Below are 17,382 nucleotides of genomic sequence, written 5' to 3'. Positions count from 1 at the left end.
TGACACACAACTCTGCATTTTAATAAGCAGGTTTGAAATTCAAAGTTGTCTTTTTTTTAGTTCTAGAAGCAAAGCAAATTCTGGTTTGGGATTTTTTTAATCAACTTGGAAGGAGGTGAGAGTACAGAGATTCTTATTACTGGTATGAAATCTAGCATTTTCATTAATTTAGCTGTGCTGTAAAAACCTGCACTTGCACTCAGATTTCTTTAGCAGTTTGCTGGGGTAAAGTCAGTTGAATATAACCTTGACTTTGGTCTATCTTAGTTCCTGTAAACTTGGCAGTCTCATTCCACACATGACAGTTTTACAGAAAAAATGTGTATTTGGGGGTGGAAACACCTGGTGACCTGTGGTAAAAATTTTAAATCTGAAATTTATTTTTCTGAACATTTTCAATATTGTAGCTCATAAGGGCATGCTGTCAAAGACTGTAGTTCAAAAGATACTTCAAACCCCTTAAAAAGACTACTGACCTTTTGTCGGCCTGAAAATGAAGGGTCAAAGTTTAAATTTCCAATTTGAAACTCATGAAAAGTGAGTATGTATAAGAAATGTCAAATCCTTGCTCATTCTGAAAATGGCAGCAGTGACACTCTTAAGGTGATTTTTTTTGTGTCAGATAACTGTACATTGATTAGGACCTTATACTGTCATTATTTTAAAACACATTGCCAGTGTTAGTCAACCTCATGGAAATCCTTTTGAGTCAGTCTACATATTAGCATCTACTGGAAAAAAGGTAATGCAAGAATACATAGTAAATGTTTGCAAAACCAGGAATAGAATCCAAAAGTCTCAACTTCTAGTTTCATGCATGTTCTGTTCCCTGAATAGTACTACGGATCTCCTTCGGGACTGAACTAAAGATGCCTCTTAGCCCCTGAGTAAGACCACAGATTGTATTTTGATAGAGACTATGGTTCCGGGATTTTTAGAATTTTTGATGATTTTTTGACATTTTAAGGGCTAAAAGCAATTGAAGTGTGGTGCTGCAACAAAATGTTAATATCTGCATGATATGTCAGGGTGTTAATACCTTTAATCCCAACACAGCAGGTATAATCCCACTGCCTTTTTCAATTGGTTGTTGATAAAGATCATCTGGAATGTTTATCATTTGGTAAAGATATTTCCTTGATAATAAAAGAACTAGCCTAATGTCTTTTTTCCCCCTTGAGATATTTTACTTTTTTCTAACAGTAATATTTTTAATATGCTATGCTCTTCATCTGTCCATGTTTTACCCATTCCTGACATTTGCCTAGCATATATTTCTATGGCATGTACTTCAAAGAATAGTCACTGAAGTGATCAGATAAATTGGGGATCTCTTGACAGAGTAGAGTAGATTTTCTGTTGTACATTTGTTTTAGTCCCTGGATATGACCATCCCTAATGAGAACATTTAGTTTTGAAGGTTTGTGATAAATTTCTTAACTGATATCGTAAATGCCTTGGGACCATAAAAACTCATTGCCACATGCTGCTTATAATTTTTACACCCAAGGACTCGGGTTTCAGAAGATATTTGGCAAGAAAATTGGGTGTGTTTGCTGTGATTTGTCTAGCATATTTGGTTATGTTTATCCTCCCACTCTCACTCATGTGAGCCCCCATGAGATAAGCTTTCGATTTCAGAAGGGAAGACACTTGATTCTTTGCCACACGAATGCGACAATACGTTTTGCAAAACAATTTCTTCCAGAGACTGGTAAAATTGGTGTTTGGTGTGCAAATGTCATGGCTAAAGGGCCCCAAGTGCATTAATCAGGTATTTCTGTCATATGAGGAGAAAATCTGTGGTAGTGCAGCGATCGGAAGCAGACTAATTCTGTTACAGTTCTGAGCTGTTCTCTAGGCGCTCACGAGACCCTGTCTATTATAGTGGCACCGTTGCACGACCCTCTAGCACCAAGCAATCCTGCGGTGGTGATAGCTAAAGAAGCCGAACTATGGATGCACGCTGCTTGTGGCAGAGGCTCGTGGCTGCAAGTGTTGTGACTTGCAGGAGGAGCAGAGGAGGCTCCTGAGAGACTTTTGCTCTAGCGCAAAGCCCATCAGTAGCTGAAAGCCTCTCGCTGTACTCCATCTCCGTTATTACCTCTAAGAAGCATTACTGCAAGTGTTATTGTGTTAACTCCAGTGTGGGAAATGACCCTTAGATGATTTTCTTTTTTACATAAAAGGCTCACAACTAATGGCTACTTAGTTTGCAATGAAATGCAGTTTCTCATAAAACTGAGATCTGCAATGAAGCGTCCCTTACACTCCCAACCATTTTACCTTCTCTCTCCTGCGAATCCATGTGACTTGCAGGTGTTCCTCAGCCCTATAACAGCAAAACAGGCTCTTACTGCTTATGAAAGTCTATTTAGATTATTTTATAAAGAATGAAGATAAAGCATTATATCAAAAGCAATAAAGACTACACGATCCTCTTTAGATAATGAATTTAGCATAATGGTACTGGAACTCTAGATGCAATGACAGTGCAAATAATAATACATAGCAATAAGTCCTGGAAGGAAAATCTGGACTCAGCTGCATCTGATAACATTGTTGACAAGTAGCCTTCTAAGCAATATCCTCAGACCCTTACACGTACCTTTCACATTCCTTAGGTTTCCCAAGCTGCCGATAGGGAAAAAGAGCATTCATGTAGAGTGCCATCTTCATCTGAAAGACACAGAAACTTCCTTTGCAGATCTCAATGCGTTTAGAAGCAATTGTAGTAGTGCACCCAAAACCGAGCAACGGGAACAAATCTATTTTTTTGAAGATTTTTATCTGCCTGGCTGTCATTGCTTGTAGACTCTGTCTATGGTGATGATTTAATCAAAATGTCACTGTTCCGATGTAACACTGTATTTCATGATTTTATAAGAAGAAATAATAAGAAAAAAGTCATCTAAATGGACAATGAGAGACTATGTTTACTGTGCAAAAGAAACCAGAATATTCAAGACAATATTGACTGAAAAAGTATTATTTGAAGAAGATGCTATTAAAGTGATTCTTTAAGAGCAGGTGCTCCTTTTTGATAAAGACAGTATTCCTGTCTATTACGAATACTAAATGCTAGTGCTAAAATAACTGAATACTTGTATTAAAATCAGATTCTGTTGAATTTTAATTGTAGCAATGATGTAAACAGGGAAGAAAATAGGCAAACGTAAAAATGCTCATTTTTAAGATGAAGAAAAGGCTCATTCCATCTTTTACTGCTGTAGCTCAATTAATGATTGGTGTCATGTCTGTTATGTCAAGATGATGCTTTTCTATTATGTCTTTCTGGTGCTTTGAGTTTTCTTGATGTATGTTATAAGACTAATTTTGATTTTAGAAATCTGTACAAGTTTGAAAGATAATTATTTTTTTACTTCTTTTACTCCCTGCCTAATATCGCTGTTAATACCTCATAAAATTACTTCCTTCGTAAAGATCTCTCTTTTTTCATGATAACCATTGTGCTGCTTCCCTTTCTTTATTTAAAGGATACCACAGTACAACGGTCTTGCTTCCTGTGTTTTAATATCAAGAAACCCATTAATTTCTCTTAATAAAAATGTGCCTTCCTATACTGAAAAACATCTTTGTATTCTCAGATGAGGATTATGAGTTATTTCCTTATGCTACATATTGAGATTACAAACTACCGTCAAATTCATTTTCTGTTATCATTAATCTGTTTTTATAGTTGTATTTTTCAAGAATAAAGTAAATACAGCCAGCTTTTTCAGAAGAGAAAGGGATTTACAGTTTTCAGTGACTGGTTAATCCAGTGAGTTTTCAGAATCATCTCTACCTTACTTATCAATGAATTAATGTACAGTAGCCTTGATTTTTTTTTTAAGTTAATAAACCTTTCCACGCATTTATAATAGATACAAAGCAGAATAATTATGCAAAAAAAGAGATGAAAGTAATTCTAAAGGGCCAGTTTCTCACTGGGAAGGAAAACCAGGAGAGAATCGTTCTAATAGCCCTGATGTATGAAAGAACAGAAGATGCTGCGACTGAGAGCTCTCTTTGCCGCACTGTCAGCAGCAAAAGGTTCATAGATGGAGGAGTTTATTCCAGATAGGAACTAAATGTGTGCTTTTAAAGCCTCTTCTTACACAGATTCCACCAACCCGACTGCCTCCTTCCATAAGTACTTTTCCTTGACATTAAAGTTTGAATGAAAAGAAGCATCTGGAATACAGAATTTCAGGGTTATCTATTCAGTTTTCCAACTGGAATGATTTAGCCAAAGAAATCTAGTGATAAAATGATTAGAACCAGGATCATTAGGCCTTACGGTCATTTTGCTTCCCCAGTACAGCTGCACATCGAACTGAAAGACTGTGAGCATTTCATCATTGCTGCCAAGTCTCCGTCTCAGTCAATATGCTCAGTTTAACAAAGCCTCTTCTGCCTCTGAGCTCTGAAAAGCATTATTAAAGGTCATCTACTTGCCAAAGCCTAAATGCTAAACACCTTTACATAGCCCAAGTATATGATGAAACATTGCTCTGCTTATTGAAGGAGATGTGAAAGAGCAATTGCGCCGAAAGCAGTGGAATAATAGGTGTGGCAATAAAACAGCATTTTTTTCTCATCCTCTCTCCCCCTATCTCTGAATTTTTCTTTCACCTATTTTAGAGAAGGGAAGAAACTCGTGATGCTGAATGCTGAGGAATTGTACCTCACAGTCTCTGCCTTCTCTTGTTCAGCCTAGTAGTACCTACTTGTTTGTTTTTTTCCATTTCTATATTTTCTGAGTCCCTCATTAACTTCTATTTGGTTAACCTTACTACCCAAAAAACTACTCTTAGCCCATGTCGCCCATATGCAGATGGTGACTGACCCACAGAGAAGCTAAATATCGGAGATCTGGGACTGAATTCAGCTGGGGACTGAATCCAGACACCCCAAATCTGGTCTACGAGTGTTTGTTCTTGCTAGTGTGAATATAAGGGCAAAACTTGCCTCTAAGAACTGAATGGTTGTATTACCATTTTCTAGATACCTGTTCAAATATTTCTGAAATGGACAAATTGGACCCTAGATTTAAATTCTTACCATAATTTAACAGTGCACCTTTCCCTTGTCCTCGACTTCTTGTTACCCAAAGGTGTTGGTAAGTTTTAGTTTCAGAAGCAAATAAATCCATATTCAATCTCTCCCTGCAAATATATTTGTGTACTTTCTTTTATTGCCAATTTGAATAAATTCCAATGGTTCTACATTTTGCCTTGCAGCTCATGTTCAGTTTAATCAGACATGCTTTCTTTAATCCATGCCACCTCACCTTAGACACTGACCTCCAGTGCAAAGTCAACAATGTCTCCGGACAGTTTGAGTATATCAAATGTCCTGAATACCCTTCATGCAACAATATCCTCAGACACTTCTGAGAAGTTGAGGGTTTTGTGAATGTTCTGGTAACTTTTAAAGCAAATTGAAATTTTCCTTGTCTTCAACATGAGAGTTTCATGTCTACTACAGAAAATAATTGCACATTTCCATTTTCTCTGCTCTCTGAGGCACTCTGTCAGTGAAGACAAGATAAGGGGAAGACTTTGGGAAATGGACATTCCTACTTTTTACGTATCACACATTGTGTGATTTCACATAGCCAAAGGACACTATGTGAAAGGGGGGCCAAGAGAACCTGCTGATATGCTGATCATCTGCATCTTTCTTTCAAACAGAGGGAGAATACTCTAGGAGGTAACAGCATGATAATACAAAATTAAAATCTAACATCTAATAAAAGCATATCTCCATGGCTTCTAGGCATTTTCGTATGGCCCATTACTACAATATTTAGGCACTGAAAAAGGGCAAACATATATAATTCTTGTGCAAAGTGTAGGTTACCTTGTTCTGCACCATTCCCTTTATGATGTAGTCCTTGCCCCATGCTTCCATAAGCAAGTCCTTCTGTTGACTTTAGCAAGCATTAGGTGAGACGTGCTCAACACGTTCCTCTCAAAGTTAGGGGAAATTCTTTTCAGCAATTTCAGCAGCACCTGCTAAGCTATTTGTGCTGTGCGTCAGAAGACTTTTACAAAACATTAAGAGTTTCACACATAGGACCTTAGTCATAAAATACAGCTTTTAGGACTAGCACCCATTAGTGTGATTAATGAGAACAAGAGCCTGGTAGAAGAGGTTGAATGGCCATGAGATTGAGTGAATCAATTGGGGAATCATTAATGGGACAAAATTAAATGGACTGAAACAGAATAACACTGGGGATGACAAGTTTACTTATAGCTATGCAGGACTGCAAATCTTACTGCTCACCCAGCAGTTCCTTGGTTCCTTTAATTCCTTAACCAAACTTTTATTGCTTTCTACACACACACACTTCTGGCATATTTTATATTAACTCACTTATTTGCAATATTTTAACTGATTTGTCAGAAAATTATATTTAACAAATATTAAAAAACCTGAAAACATAATGTTTGAGATATTGACTGTCAAACACACCTGGAAGCTGAATCTCATTTTGACTGTTATGTCAAATTTCTCTCATTTTATACCTCATATGATTATTTTGAATTCTTTCATAATTTTTAGGAAGTCATTCTCACTATGAGGAAATTCAGTGGAAATAGTGCATTAAAAATGTTCCGCAACAAACTACCATTCATTTATTAAGTACTTGGACACAATTTTCTTATCAGGCCTCCCCGTAAAGTACATATTTCCAGGAACCTGTTTTATAGAATGAGCGTTGCTCATGTTTATACTTCAAATTGTTTTTGCCTTGACCTCTCATTTCAGTAAGTGTACTAAGAAGTGGAAGTGCAGCTAATAACAATTGTTGTTGTAGCCTTGGTAATATATTGTGTTGAATCAAATGTGTCCAGAAAGCAACAGATGGTGAAAAATGTTACGAATTTTACCAATTTTGGCACCTAAGTAGAAGCTTGACACAAAGAAGGTAATTATTTACAGGCTTCAGTAAGTAAGTCTGGGTTTGCAAATACAAGGACAATTTTTTGTAAGGACAATAGTTGTACATATATGTTTTGCCAATATAGGTACTCTATTCTTTGAGAAAGGAACTTCTACCAGAGTTTAAATCACTGTGGCGTGTGGGTGTGTGTGGGTGTGTGGGAGTGTGTGTGTGAAGAATTGTGAACTTCAGTGCGAGGATAAAGGCTTTGAGTTAAGTTGCTGGGGTTGTATGACAAAGTTAAAGGACTTTGAAGATCATCTGTGAAAGAGATTTTAGCCTGCTGTATTCTTTATACTGAAAATGAAATGAGAAGAATTCTCATACTCCTCTGGTACACTGGCAAGGCTTTTTGGACATCAGTGAATCCCTAGCAGTTTTCACAGGCTAGAAATTTGGCCTTGGTTTCTGAAACTTTAGTAGCTTAAGATTTTTTTTGATGGTTTTGCACGTTCACATTTTGTTTCAACTGGATATGCCTTATTCTGTTTTTTTCTTCCAGAGCGATTCAATGTGTATCTTATGCCTACACCAAATCTAGACATCTATGGGGAATGTACAATGCAGATCACACATGAAAACATCTATCTCTGGGACATCCACAATGCCAAGGTCAAGTTGGTCATGTGGCCTCTGAGCTCTTTGAGGAGATATGGACGTGACTCAACATGGTTCACATTTGAGTCTGGAAGGTAAGAGCTAAGGAGAAGCAGCAAAAAGAAGAAAAGAAACAGTCATTTTTGAGAAGCTGCCTGATAAGTTAGATTAGCCCTCCTGAAGTAAGAAAGACAGAATACATGGTTTATCCATACACTTCCATCTGTTGAATATTACTTTTCAATATATTCAGCTCACTGTTCAAAATAAACATTAATACTATAATATAAATACTTTATAAAATACTATATAATATGATATACAAACTATAAATAATATTTAAAAGGACTTAAAGCTTTTCTACTTGTCATCTCCCAGCTAGGGGCATTCGCTGCTTCTGCTCTTTATTTAACTGTCATTGAATTGTCCGTCTTAAGTTTTATGGGTCTCACTATACTTAAACACTACTGTGGGATATATTTGAGTGCTGCTGATGTAGAAGAAGTGAATTCTGGATCATGGAAAAGACTCATCATATAGTATGAATGCAATAAGTTCAGTTACAGTAGATATTATTCTTCTCAGATGCTCCTGATGCATGATTTCCACCCTAGTATAATCATAAGCAGGAGTACAGAGAACTCCCATAAAAGGGAGTGGGTCCAATAAAAGTCTAGCTTTTTTTCTGCCCGAAGTTTTAATCCTCATTGTGATTTCCATCCTCAGATCAGATTTAAAGATCTGTGCAAGTCTGTTTTTGCTTCCATTTCATATCTTTTTATTGCATTTCATATCTTGCCCGTATCCTCTGCCTTTTTTTTTCTGGTACATTCTTGGCTTATTTCTGTCCTTGATGTTTTGTCTTATATTTTATGGTTCTAGACTTTTCTAATTTTGTCCCAGTTCCCTATGCTGAGCAGTCTATGGAGTCAGGTATCCCTACACTCTTGGGTTAGCCACACTGCCTTTGTTAAAAATCTTATATGCATTTCAGTATGTACTTATTAAAATATCATTAACAAAGACTTACAAAAGTACAGCTGGTGTTAAAAAAGAAAACCACAGATCAAATAGACCCTACATTCTAAAAAAGGTAACAAGCAAAATTTCTCTGCAGTTTCTTATTGATGGGAGTTATTGCTTAACTCATAAGATGTATATCAAGATTGATATCACCAGAGTATTTTTGTGTTCTGCAAATTAATCACTTGAAGCTGATTTGTTGTATGTGGTTCAAAATGTGTGCATGTCTTTCTCTACAGTATTTTAATTATGAAAAAAGTCATTCTATAGCATAGTGAAATTCTGGGTTTTACTTTTTTTTCTAAAACAGGATTGTTGCTTTCTGTTCTGCTCTATTTTTAACTATGGCACATCAGCACTAGCAAGTTATATATAGTGATTGTGCATACTCAAGTAAAATGCAAGAGATTTTTATCTTACTGCTTTTTCCAGCTTCCTATACTGATATTTGTACATCATCTCCCTGTGCCATCTATACACCGTGCATCCTGATGAAAAGTGGATTGTTTTCCTGTCTTTTATTTTTATGAGCTAGCTCTGCCTTTATCTGTTATGCTTTATTTTATTTGATCTGATTCCTTCCTTTTGCATGCTTGAGAGTGCTTTATCTGTCTGATTTGAAAATGCCTGAAGATTAGATTTAGACTGGCAGAAAAACGTAGAGGTAAAACAGGACTACAGAAAAAAGAGTCTTTAATAACATATGAAGACTATATAGGGCAATACTAATACTCAATTTAAAATCTGTTTTTGTTTTTTGTGGGGATTTATTTATCTTTTATTCAGCATCTTTCTGAACATCATTTTATCTTCGTCCTTTAATCTGCTAGTATCTTAATACAGTAAATTCTTGATGCATAGTCTCTTTTCAGAAGTGAAGTGCTCATCCATGCTTGATGACAATGTTACATAGTAAAAATGTTGTTACTTTATTTTTTCCCTAAGGCTTAAAATTTAAATGTAGACAATTGCTTTAAAGGAAATATTCTGAAATAGGCTCTTGTTGTTTGTTGAGCACTAGCAGCTATGCAGTATATATGTATGTGGCTAATTTACATGAACTTTAAGAGTTCAGTTTTATATGTTTATTATTATATTATTATGTTATTTATTATCCATACTCTTTTCTGAATTACTTATTTCACAAAATAAGTGCATCACATTAAAATAAGTGGACATATTCATGAAAAAGATACTATGATAAGTAGATCAAAATTAAATTTTCAGACAACTGAAGTTATCATTTAATAAACATATTTTCTTACATTTAAATGAAATATATACTCATATCAAACTAAACTGTTCATTTGTCTAATGAAATCTAATAACTGCATGACTGGGAGGTTGTCTTAAATATGAGAGGAATGAACACAGACTCTTTTCAATACCCAGATTTTTGTGTTGACTTTTCCACTGAATTGGAGTTTGGGTGTATATGTACCTTTGCGTTACGTATGAAGTTAGACTCATCCTTATTTTTCATTAATTAGATAGCCAGTGAAAATAAATATTTCTTGCAAACTAATTTACTCAGTTTATATTCTTCCCCATTCAAATTCTGCTGAGATGTGAAGGAAGCACAGTTTTGTGTGGCTTAGTTCAAAAGTGGGTGGTGAGATTCTTTTATACTCTTCATTCTCATGTCTCTCAAAGTAGCTGATTAGGGCTAATCCCATACAATCAATCCATTGATCAGAAAATATTAATTCACCACTCTTTTGGGTATAGATGCGATGGTGGCATTATACCAACTAATAATGTGCATCTAATATAGTGAGTGGATCCCACAGTAATTTAGAGCACCTAAACTAGGAGCTGATCATGTACTTTTTCATGAGCCAGCTTCATATTGGCTTGGTCAGTTGTACTGTTGAATCATCACTGAATCAACAGAATTTCCTGAATTTATGAACAGATGTAAGGTGTCATGCGTTTCAGACAGTTCATTCTCATTATTTCAGGTATGGGATATGTTGGAGACACTATGCATAAGGATGCAGTTGTTCTGTGAAAGTGCAGTAGCATTCATTTGTCTTGAAACCTTTGGAATTGCTGCTCCACACCGTAGGTCTGTACAATGTGCATTAATCTGTGACTGGCTCTGATTTTAAGTCCATGAAATGGGAAACATGCTCCTTTTGGAGGTGTTCATGTATCTGTCCAGGTGAAGATACTTGTATGTATATTCTGGATTAATTAATTATATACAATCTAAGAAGCATGCCAGAAAAGTGATAAAATAGATGAAGATAAAATATCTCATGGTCTAGATCAGGTGTGAAGATACCATTTTCAGCCACTTGCCAAAGTTTCAGGATGCATTTTACTGAGGGTGAAAACCAAACAACCAAAAGGCCATTAGCAAATTTTAAAAATTACTGTCTGGAAAGTGAGAAAGGCAGTTGTCCAAACTCTCTGTTTTAGCAAAACAAGCTGTCTGAGGCACCTTCTGTAAGATCATAAGAGGAGAGCCCTGAGAATTCAGAATTTTTTTTCATCTCTTGGGGCAAGGCATTGAGAGAAGTAAACACATATGGACTCTGGTTTTTTTGAAATATTGTTTCTTTTGCTTTACTGCAGTTCTGCTCTTTGCATTAAACAGTATTTTTCCGCATGGAAGCTCTCTAGTCAAGTGCATTAACTACTGGCAAGACATATCCAAAAAAAGCCCCCCAAAAGTGCCGAAGTCAAGTTAAACATAATGAGAAATTGTAATATGGAGATGGGCTACCATAGCCCCAGCCAATGTGAAATACCATAAGTTTTCATCTGAGTAGAGAGTTGGAGGTAATAGGTATATTCTTGGAGAATTTTCAGAAGAATTGGAAGTAGCCACAAATCTGTGACACACTCCTTTTTCTGAAATACGCTTCCTTCTCTTTTGTAAACAAGATGTAAATACTTGGAATAATCTAAATTTCAAGTTTATTCGTGCTGTGCATTCAGAGAGACCCCTTGAGTCACACTAAATTATTTTTTGTTTATTTGCTTTTGATTTTGCTTTTTACTTCATCAGAGACAAACTAATTAAATATGGTGTTCTCTGTCACTCCTAAGATCTGGAATTTGTTTGTGTGGACAAGGAAGGTTCAAGCACTGCAGAGTGATGACATGAGACTTTCTCTTCCTCCCTCCCCCTCCCCCTTATGTGACCCAAGACTGACTATTCATTTTCTCAGTGGTAGATACACAGACGCTAGGGTTATCTGGAGCAGAAAGTTCAGTGTTTGCTTCAGGCACTACATCTGACAGAAATCTTTTATTTGACTGTCAGTCCTCTGTGGCAAGTTTTGGTGTTAATGTGAAACATATTAGTCAGTTAACCCTTACAATTAAGTTATGGGAAGCATGCTCTTTTTCCTCTATGTGGGGAAAGGCACCTTTTCTACATGCCTCAAGAATTTGTAAGTCAGCTTGGGTTTAAAAGCATAAAAACCAATCAAATGCAGCTGCAATAAATACGTTTATAATTTCTTGCAAGCACTAGCTCAGAGATCTCAGTGTTCCACACTGAATAATGTTTGATGGGATATTTTTATTTTAGTGTTATGCCTTTGTTATATTTTCATAATGCTTAATTTACCTATGATTTGAATTGTCAGTGGTTTTGCTTTTGCTGTGTTTTCTCACAGCTTCTTCCCTTCTTTCTCCTATGCTCTCCCCAAGTGCAATGTATTGGTAAAATCTGAAAATAACTTTCCAAAAACTAGAGTATGTTGTATTTCCCCCTTGTTTTTTTAATAATCACGTAGCTCTAATTTTAGGACAAGTGGCATTTTCAACACTTAAAAGGATTAATTAGTTCTTGATATTTAGCAATGCTGAGGTTATATTCAAATCTGATCTAATTGTAGTTCCATTCCTACTCCTTTTTGCATTTCCAACTTTTCTCCACCTGTCAACTTGGCTTCTGCCAAATTCCTGACCTGGGATAAGTTCTGTGTTAGTCATCTGATTCACGTAAATCCTACTTAAAAATGAGTTATGTATTTCCTTGTGTCCTGTCATCTACAAGACTCTTACTCCGTTTTGATCGTAGTGCCTCATCTGACAACTCTTAGATTAGAGGAAACTAATATAACTCATTGTAAGTGACTTAGGATGTGCTTGTTGCATGTTCTATCTGCCAAGGCTGCTGTCAGTCTGCTCTTGTGTTGGTAAGACTGGGCATGTTCCTCCACAATGTAACTTAATATGACAAACAGTGAGAAGAAAGGGATATATACTAAATTAATTTATCCTGGATTTCTATTGTATGGTCTAAAGTGTTCTTCAGGGCTTTTTTTTAGCCCTTGGTTTGAAGAATCAGCCATGATATACACACCCACCCAACACTTTAACTTGCAAAGAATGCTGGAGCATTCATATATTCATAATCATAGCAGGATGCACTTATTGTTCCAACTCCACATTTTGACCGGCTAGTTCCACAGTGGACCATAGCAAAGAATTATCCCATCTGGCAATTCTGAATAACTCACGATGCCCCAGCACCAAGTCCATTCCTCTACAGGACTCGTACTAAAATTTAACCTTCTGCCTCACAATACAGGAGGACTGTGAAGCAGCACAGGTTTGAAAAGTAAAATAGTAAAACAAAAAAAGTTTTACCCATTTAAAAAAAAAGTCAACAGCAAAACTTGAAACAAAACCATGTCTCCAAAATCTGCTAATAAAATTCATAACATTCTTCATTTTTATGTTAGAATAAGAACCAGGGTGTCTATTTTAGCCTTTAAACACTGTTGCACCTCTCCCCCCCACCCCGAAGCCTGTCTGCATCAGCTGATTGAAAATGCTAAAATGAGGCACCTAATTCTCTATGCAGACAGCAGGAGAGTGTTAAGTACTTCACAAAGGGCAATCCGGAAGGGCACATTTTGAAGAGAGAACCATCTAGCCAGCAGGAATGCTAAGCATAAATAAATCCTCCTTTTCTCCAAAGCTTATGTCATGAATGCAGTACCGTCCCTTGAGGAGGTTTGAAATACCCTCTGTACTCTGCCTGGGTGCTGTACAAACATAGAAGGAAGTAATCCAAATGCAGAGGATGGAATCTGCACAGCAAAAAAGCCTTGTTCATGAATATGTAGGACCCTGTGCAAATGCATACTTGCAAACAGTATTGCAGAAGCATAAAGGGGCATGTTTCTAAACATTTGTGGGCTTCATTTGTAAAAACTTCAGTTCCTGAGCTTCAGTCTGCCTGTAGGATTATTCTAAAGGCCATTTCAATGTTTGAACAGTTGTCCTTTGTACGTCACATGAAAAACTGCAATGAAATTTTTGTTTTTCTCTCAATCTCAGGACTTGTTTGCACTGTAATCAAGTTTAGTATAGTATGACTGCCAGTTACTACTCAGGAGCTGAGAAAGCTGCATTGGCAGCTGGTCGTGGAAGGTTTGTCTAGTATCTGCCTAATTCCCCTGGTACTATCAGTGTTAATTCAATGCTCTCATGAATAATAAATTCACTTATAAAGTATGTATTGATTTCTTTTTGTTTACCCTCACTAAGATGTAGCTTTTCTGAGGATGATCATACCCACTGTCTTCTTTATATATAGGTATATAGTGTGTATATATACATATACATGTATGTATACTTTTATATGTGTGTGTGTGTATACATATATAATATATGTATATGTTTATACACACATACACACACGCACGCACACAAATATTTCTATACGTGTTCTCAAATCCCCCAGGACTGTGTAGGAGTAAGTGTATAATTGCTGAAGTTACTGATTCTTTCATTTCTTCTGTTGCAGTGGGTTTTGCAAATTTTTATGCAAAAATCAAAGAATAATCATTAAAATAATGTCAATAATTAGAAATAAAAGTATTCTCATCTGTAAAAATCTATAGGTAAACAAAACTAAGAGATAATATTAAGAGCAAATTAATGGTGGCTTTGCTTTCTTTTGCTTTTTGCATTAGGTTGAATTTTTTTTTTTTAATGTATGTGCATATAAACCAGAGAATACTTTACATATTTTGGTCTAAGCCTTTTAAAAAAAAGCTCAAAAACTCTCACTGGAGTCAGATTGGTAGGTGTTCAGATATTGTTAATTTAGTTTAGTTAATTTAGTTTGGAGTAGGATAGAGATTTTTCACCATTTTCAACAGCTGTTTTCTCAATGAAATTCAAGTTACGTTTTGCCAACCAGAAACATTTGCTGCTAAGAAAAGACAAGTATACATAAACAAAAAATATATTTAGAGACATGTGTACTTATGAAATATTGTAAAATATGCACTCCTCCAGATTGTAAAGACACTAGCAAAAATGAATATATAAATAAATAGGCAGGCCTCGAAGAACTGTCAGACTGACCATTTGTGAGTAATTCTTTTCATTGCTTAGGTAATGATGGTGTATGCTGACTGAATACAAATCCCTATGCTAAATTTCAGTTTTTGTTTTCACAAAAGGATTCTGCTAAGGAGAAGACAAGACTAGTAAATGAAAACCAAGCCAGAGCACTGGTAGCATTATCATATATTATGCCCCCCTCAAGACTTTCACTGAAACTAAGTGTCCTCTCATTTTAATTTTAATTAACTATAGAACTATCAAAACAATGTCTCGTAAGGGAGATCGAGAACAATTTGCATGCAGCACCTTCTCGGTAGCATTCTAGAAAAGTCAGGCTGTTTTTGAGGAGTTCTTGACTGGTCTCATGGGCTCCTTTAATCTTGTGCTTATTTATAAGGCACTAGGGGAAGGCCTGTCCCTGAGCCCCTGTTAGAGCAAATGCCATTAGCTGCTGGGTCCCTCCTAATAGTACTTTTTTGCTATTGCAGAAAGTTATTACTATTATTGCACTATTAATAATTCTGTACTCTGAGTAATGCTGTGATGGTGTGTGATTTATTTCTACTGTGAGTAGTCATTTGTCACATATTTTCTAAAAAGCTTCAGTCTTATTAGAAAGAGGGGAGGGAAAGGCAGCATCTAATGGAATCGCTCAATCTCAGAGGTTCCAAACATCATTTGATCTTTCTGACTTTTTGAAAAAAATAAATAAATCAGTACAGTTCTATAATTCACTGAGATGCTTCATCTACTTGATTATCCTGTCAGGGGCTGAGAAGTCAAATATAACATTGCACTTTCATGGCTTGCTTGAACCAATGCAACAATGTGGATTTGGACATTTTGTTATATCAAAAATATATCTGTATACATGTATATTTTGTTTATTGCGCTGTCCAACTTGAACAATATCCCTTCTTTAAAATGTATTTTAATTGATCTCTGATACATCTTTTCAAAACAGCATTGTCTTGGAATGAATAACAGTATAGATTTTATTTTCCTGAACTGTGTGATATGATGACTGAAAGTTCATGAGTGTTGACTGTAAAAATAAATAAAATAATCACCACTTATTGCAAAACTGCATTTATTAGTATGCAGCATTTAAAAAATCAAAAAAGTTTAAACCCTCTGATCATAAGTAGCACCTACTGTCAGGAAGGGGACTGAAATGGAAGGAGAGTTTACAGTCTAGGTGATGGTTTAATGGGAAACCCTGAAAATCTTTAGGATGATGATCGGTGGTGTCTGACCTTTATGTAATGAAAGAACAGATTGGATCATCTATGTTTCTGGTGACTGACTTATTTAGGACTCCTGTTGCTGCTGCCACAGGATAAGGAGTGACAAGAGCAATGGAAAACAACACAGGGCTAGAGACAACGACAGTGGTATGAGTGCTAAAGCTGTTGCACAGGAAGCCCAACACTGATATGAAATTGGACAGCAAATAGACCACCTTGCTGGGACTAATGAAAATTCAAGAGATGGATGAAAATTGGGGAAGGTTTTGTGGCAGCAACATAAAGGTCTAAGTAAATGGAATAAGAGGAGGTGATAGGAATTTGAGGGTAAAGTACATGGGCTGGTAAGACTGAAATAGAGTTAGGAAGGGACTTCTGCCTAGAGGCACAACATATATGTTGTTTTGATGGAACACTCTAGCACCGGAATATGTATAGCATTTTAGGAATAACATCCCGTCAGAAAGTATAGAAGATCTGAGTAAAAGGTGACAAGAAGGGGTTGCTCAGATATTTCATTTCACTAGTACTTTGCCTCTTTATGGTAAACTTCTTTAAGCCCCGTTGGACAAGCTTCTCTCTCAGAGAGAAAAAGAAGAAAAACGGGTTCAATTAGCTCTCAGCCTTAGAAGCACAGAGGAAATGGAGGGCAGCCAAGAAAAAAGTGCTCAGTGCATGTGGAAATAGTGTCAAATAGCCAGTAAAAAGACCATCAGAGAAATTAGAGCAGAAATAGTAATACACAGAAATAGAAATGTATATTAGCATTTATCTTGAGACTAATATTCTGTCTATGATATGAAGAATACCTGTAATATGAATGAGAGTGAGAAAATGGGGAAATACTTCAAAAGAATCTTTAGGTATTGCCGAGGACACTCAAAATGGTTTTAATGCCATACATCAAATCACAGAATCACAGAATCACAGAATCGCTGAGGTTGGAAGGGACCTCTGGAGATCATCTAGTCCAACCCCCCTGCTCAAGCAGGGGCACCTAGAGCACATTGCACAGGATTGCATCCAGGCACGTTTTGAATATCTCCAGAGAAGGAGACTCCACCACCTCTCTGGGCAACCTGTGCCAGTGCTCTGTCACCCTCACGGTGAAAAAGTTTTTCCTCATGTTAAGATGGAACTGTCTGTGTTTCAGTTTGTGCCCATTGCCTCGCATCCTGTCGCTCGGCACCACTGAAAAGAGTCTGGTCCCATCCTCTCGACACCCTCCCTTCA

At 36.4% G+C, this 17,382-nt stretch overlaps 1 protein-coding gene across 1 annotated transcript in view; it reads left to right on the top strand.

Moving 5' to 3' along the window:
- DOK6 (docking protein 6) overlaps window positions 1–17,382 on the top strand; it is a 252,006-nt gene that overhangs the window by 155,387 nt on the left and 79,237 nt on the right. The window contains exon 5 of the mRNA XM_026079293.1: window positions 7,461–7,650. Within this exon, the coding sequence (XP_025935078.1) occupies window positions 7,461–7,650 (190 nt within the window). The remainder of the gene's footprint in view (window positions 1–7,460; window positions 7,651–17,382) is intronic.

Source organism: Apteryx rowi, unplaced genomic scaffold, assembly GCF_003343035.1.
Source record: "Apteryx rowi isolate R43461 unplaced genomic scaffold, aptRow1 scaffold_499, whole genome shotgun sequence".
Lineage (NCBI taxonomy): Eukaryota > Metazoa > Chordata > Aves > Apterygiformes > Apterygidae > Apteryx > Apteryx rowi.
Note: the sequence above shows the minus strand (reverse complement) of the source record. Positions and strands in the feature narration are given on the sequence as shown.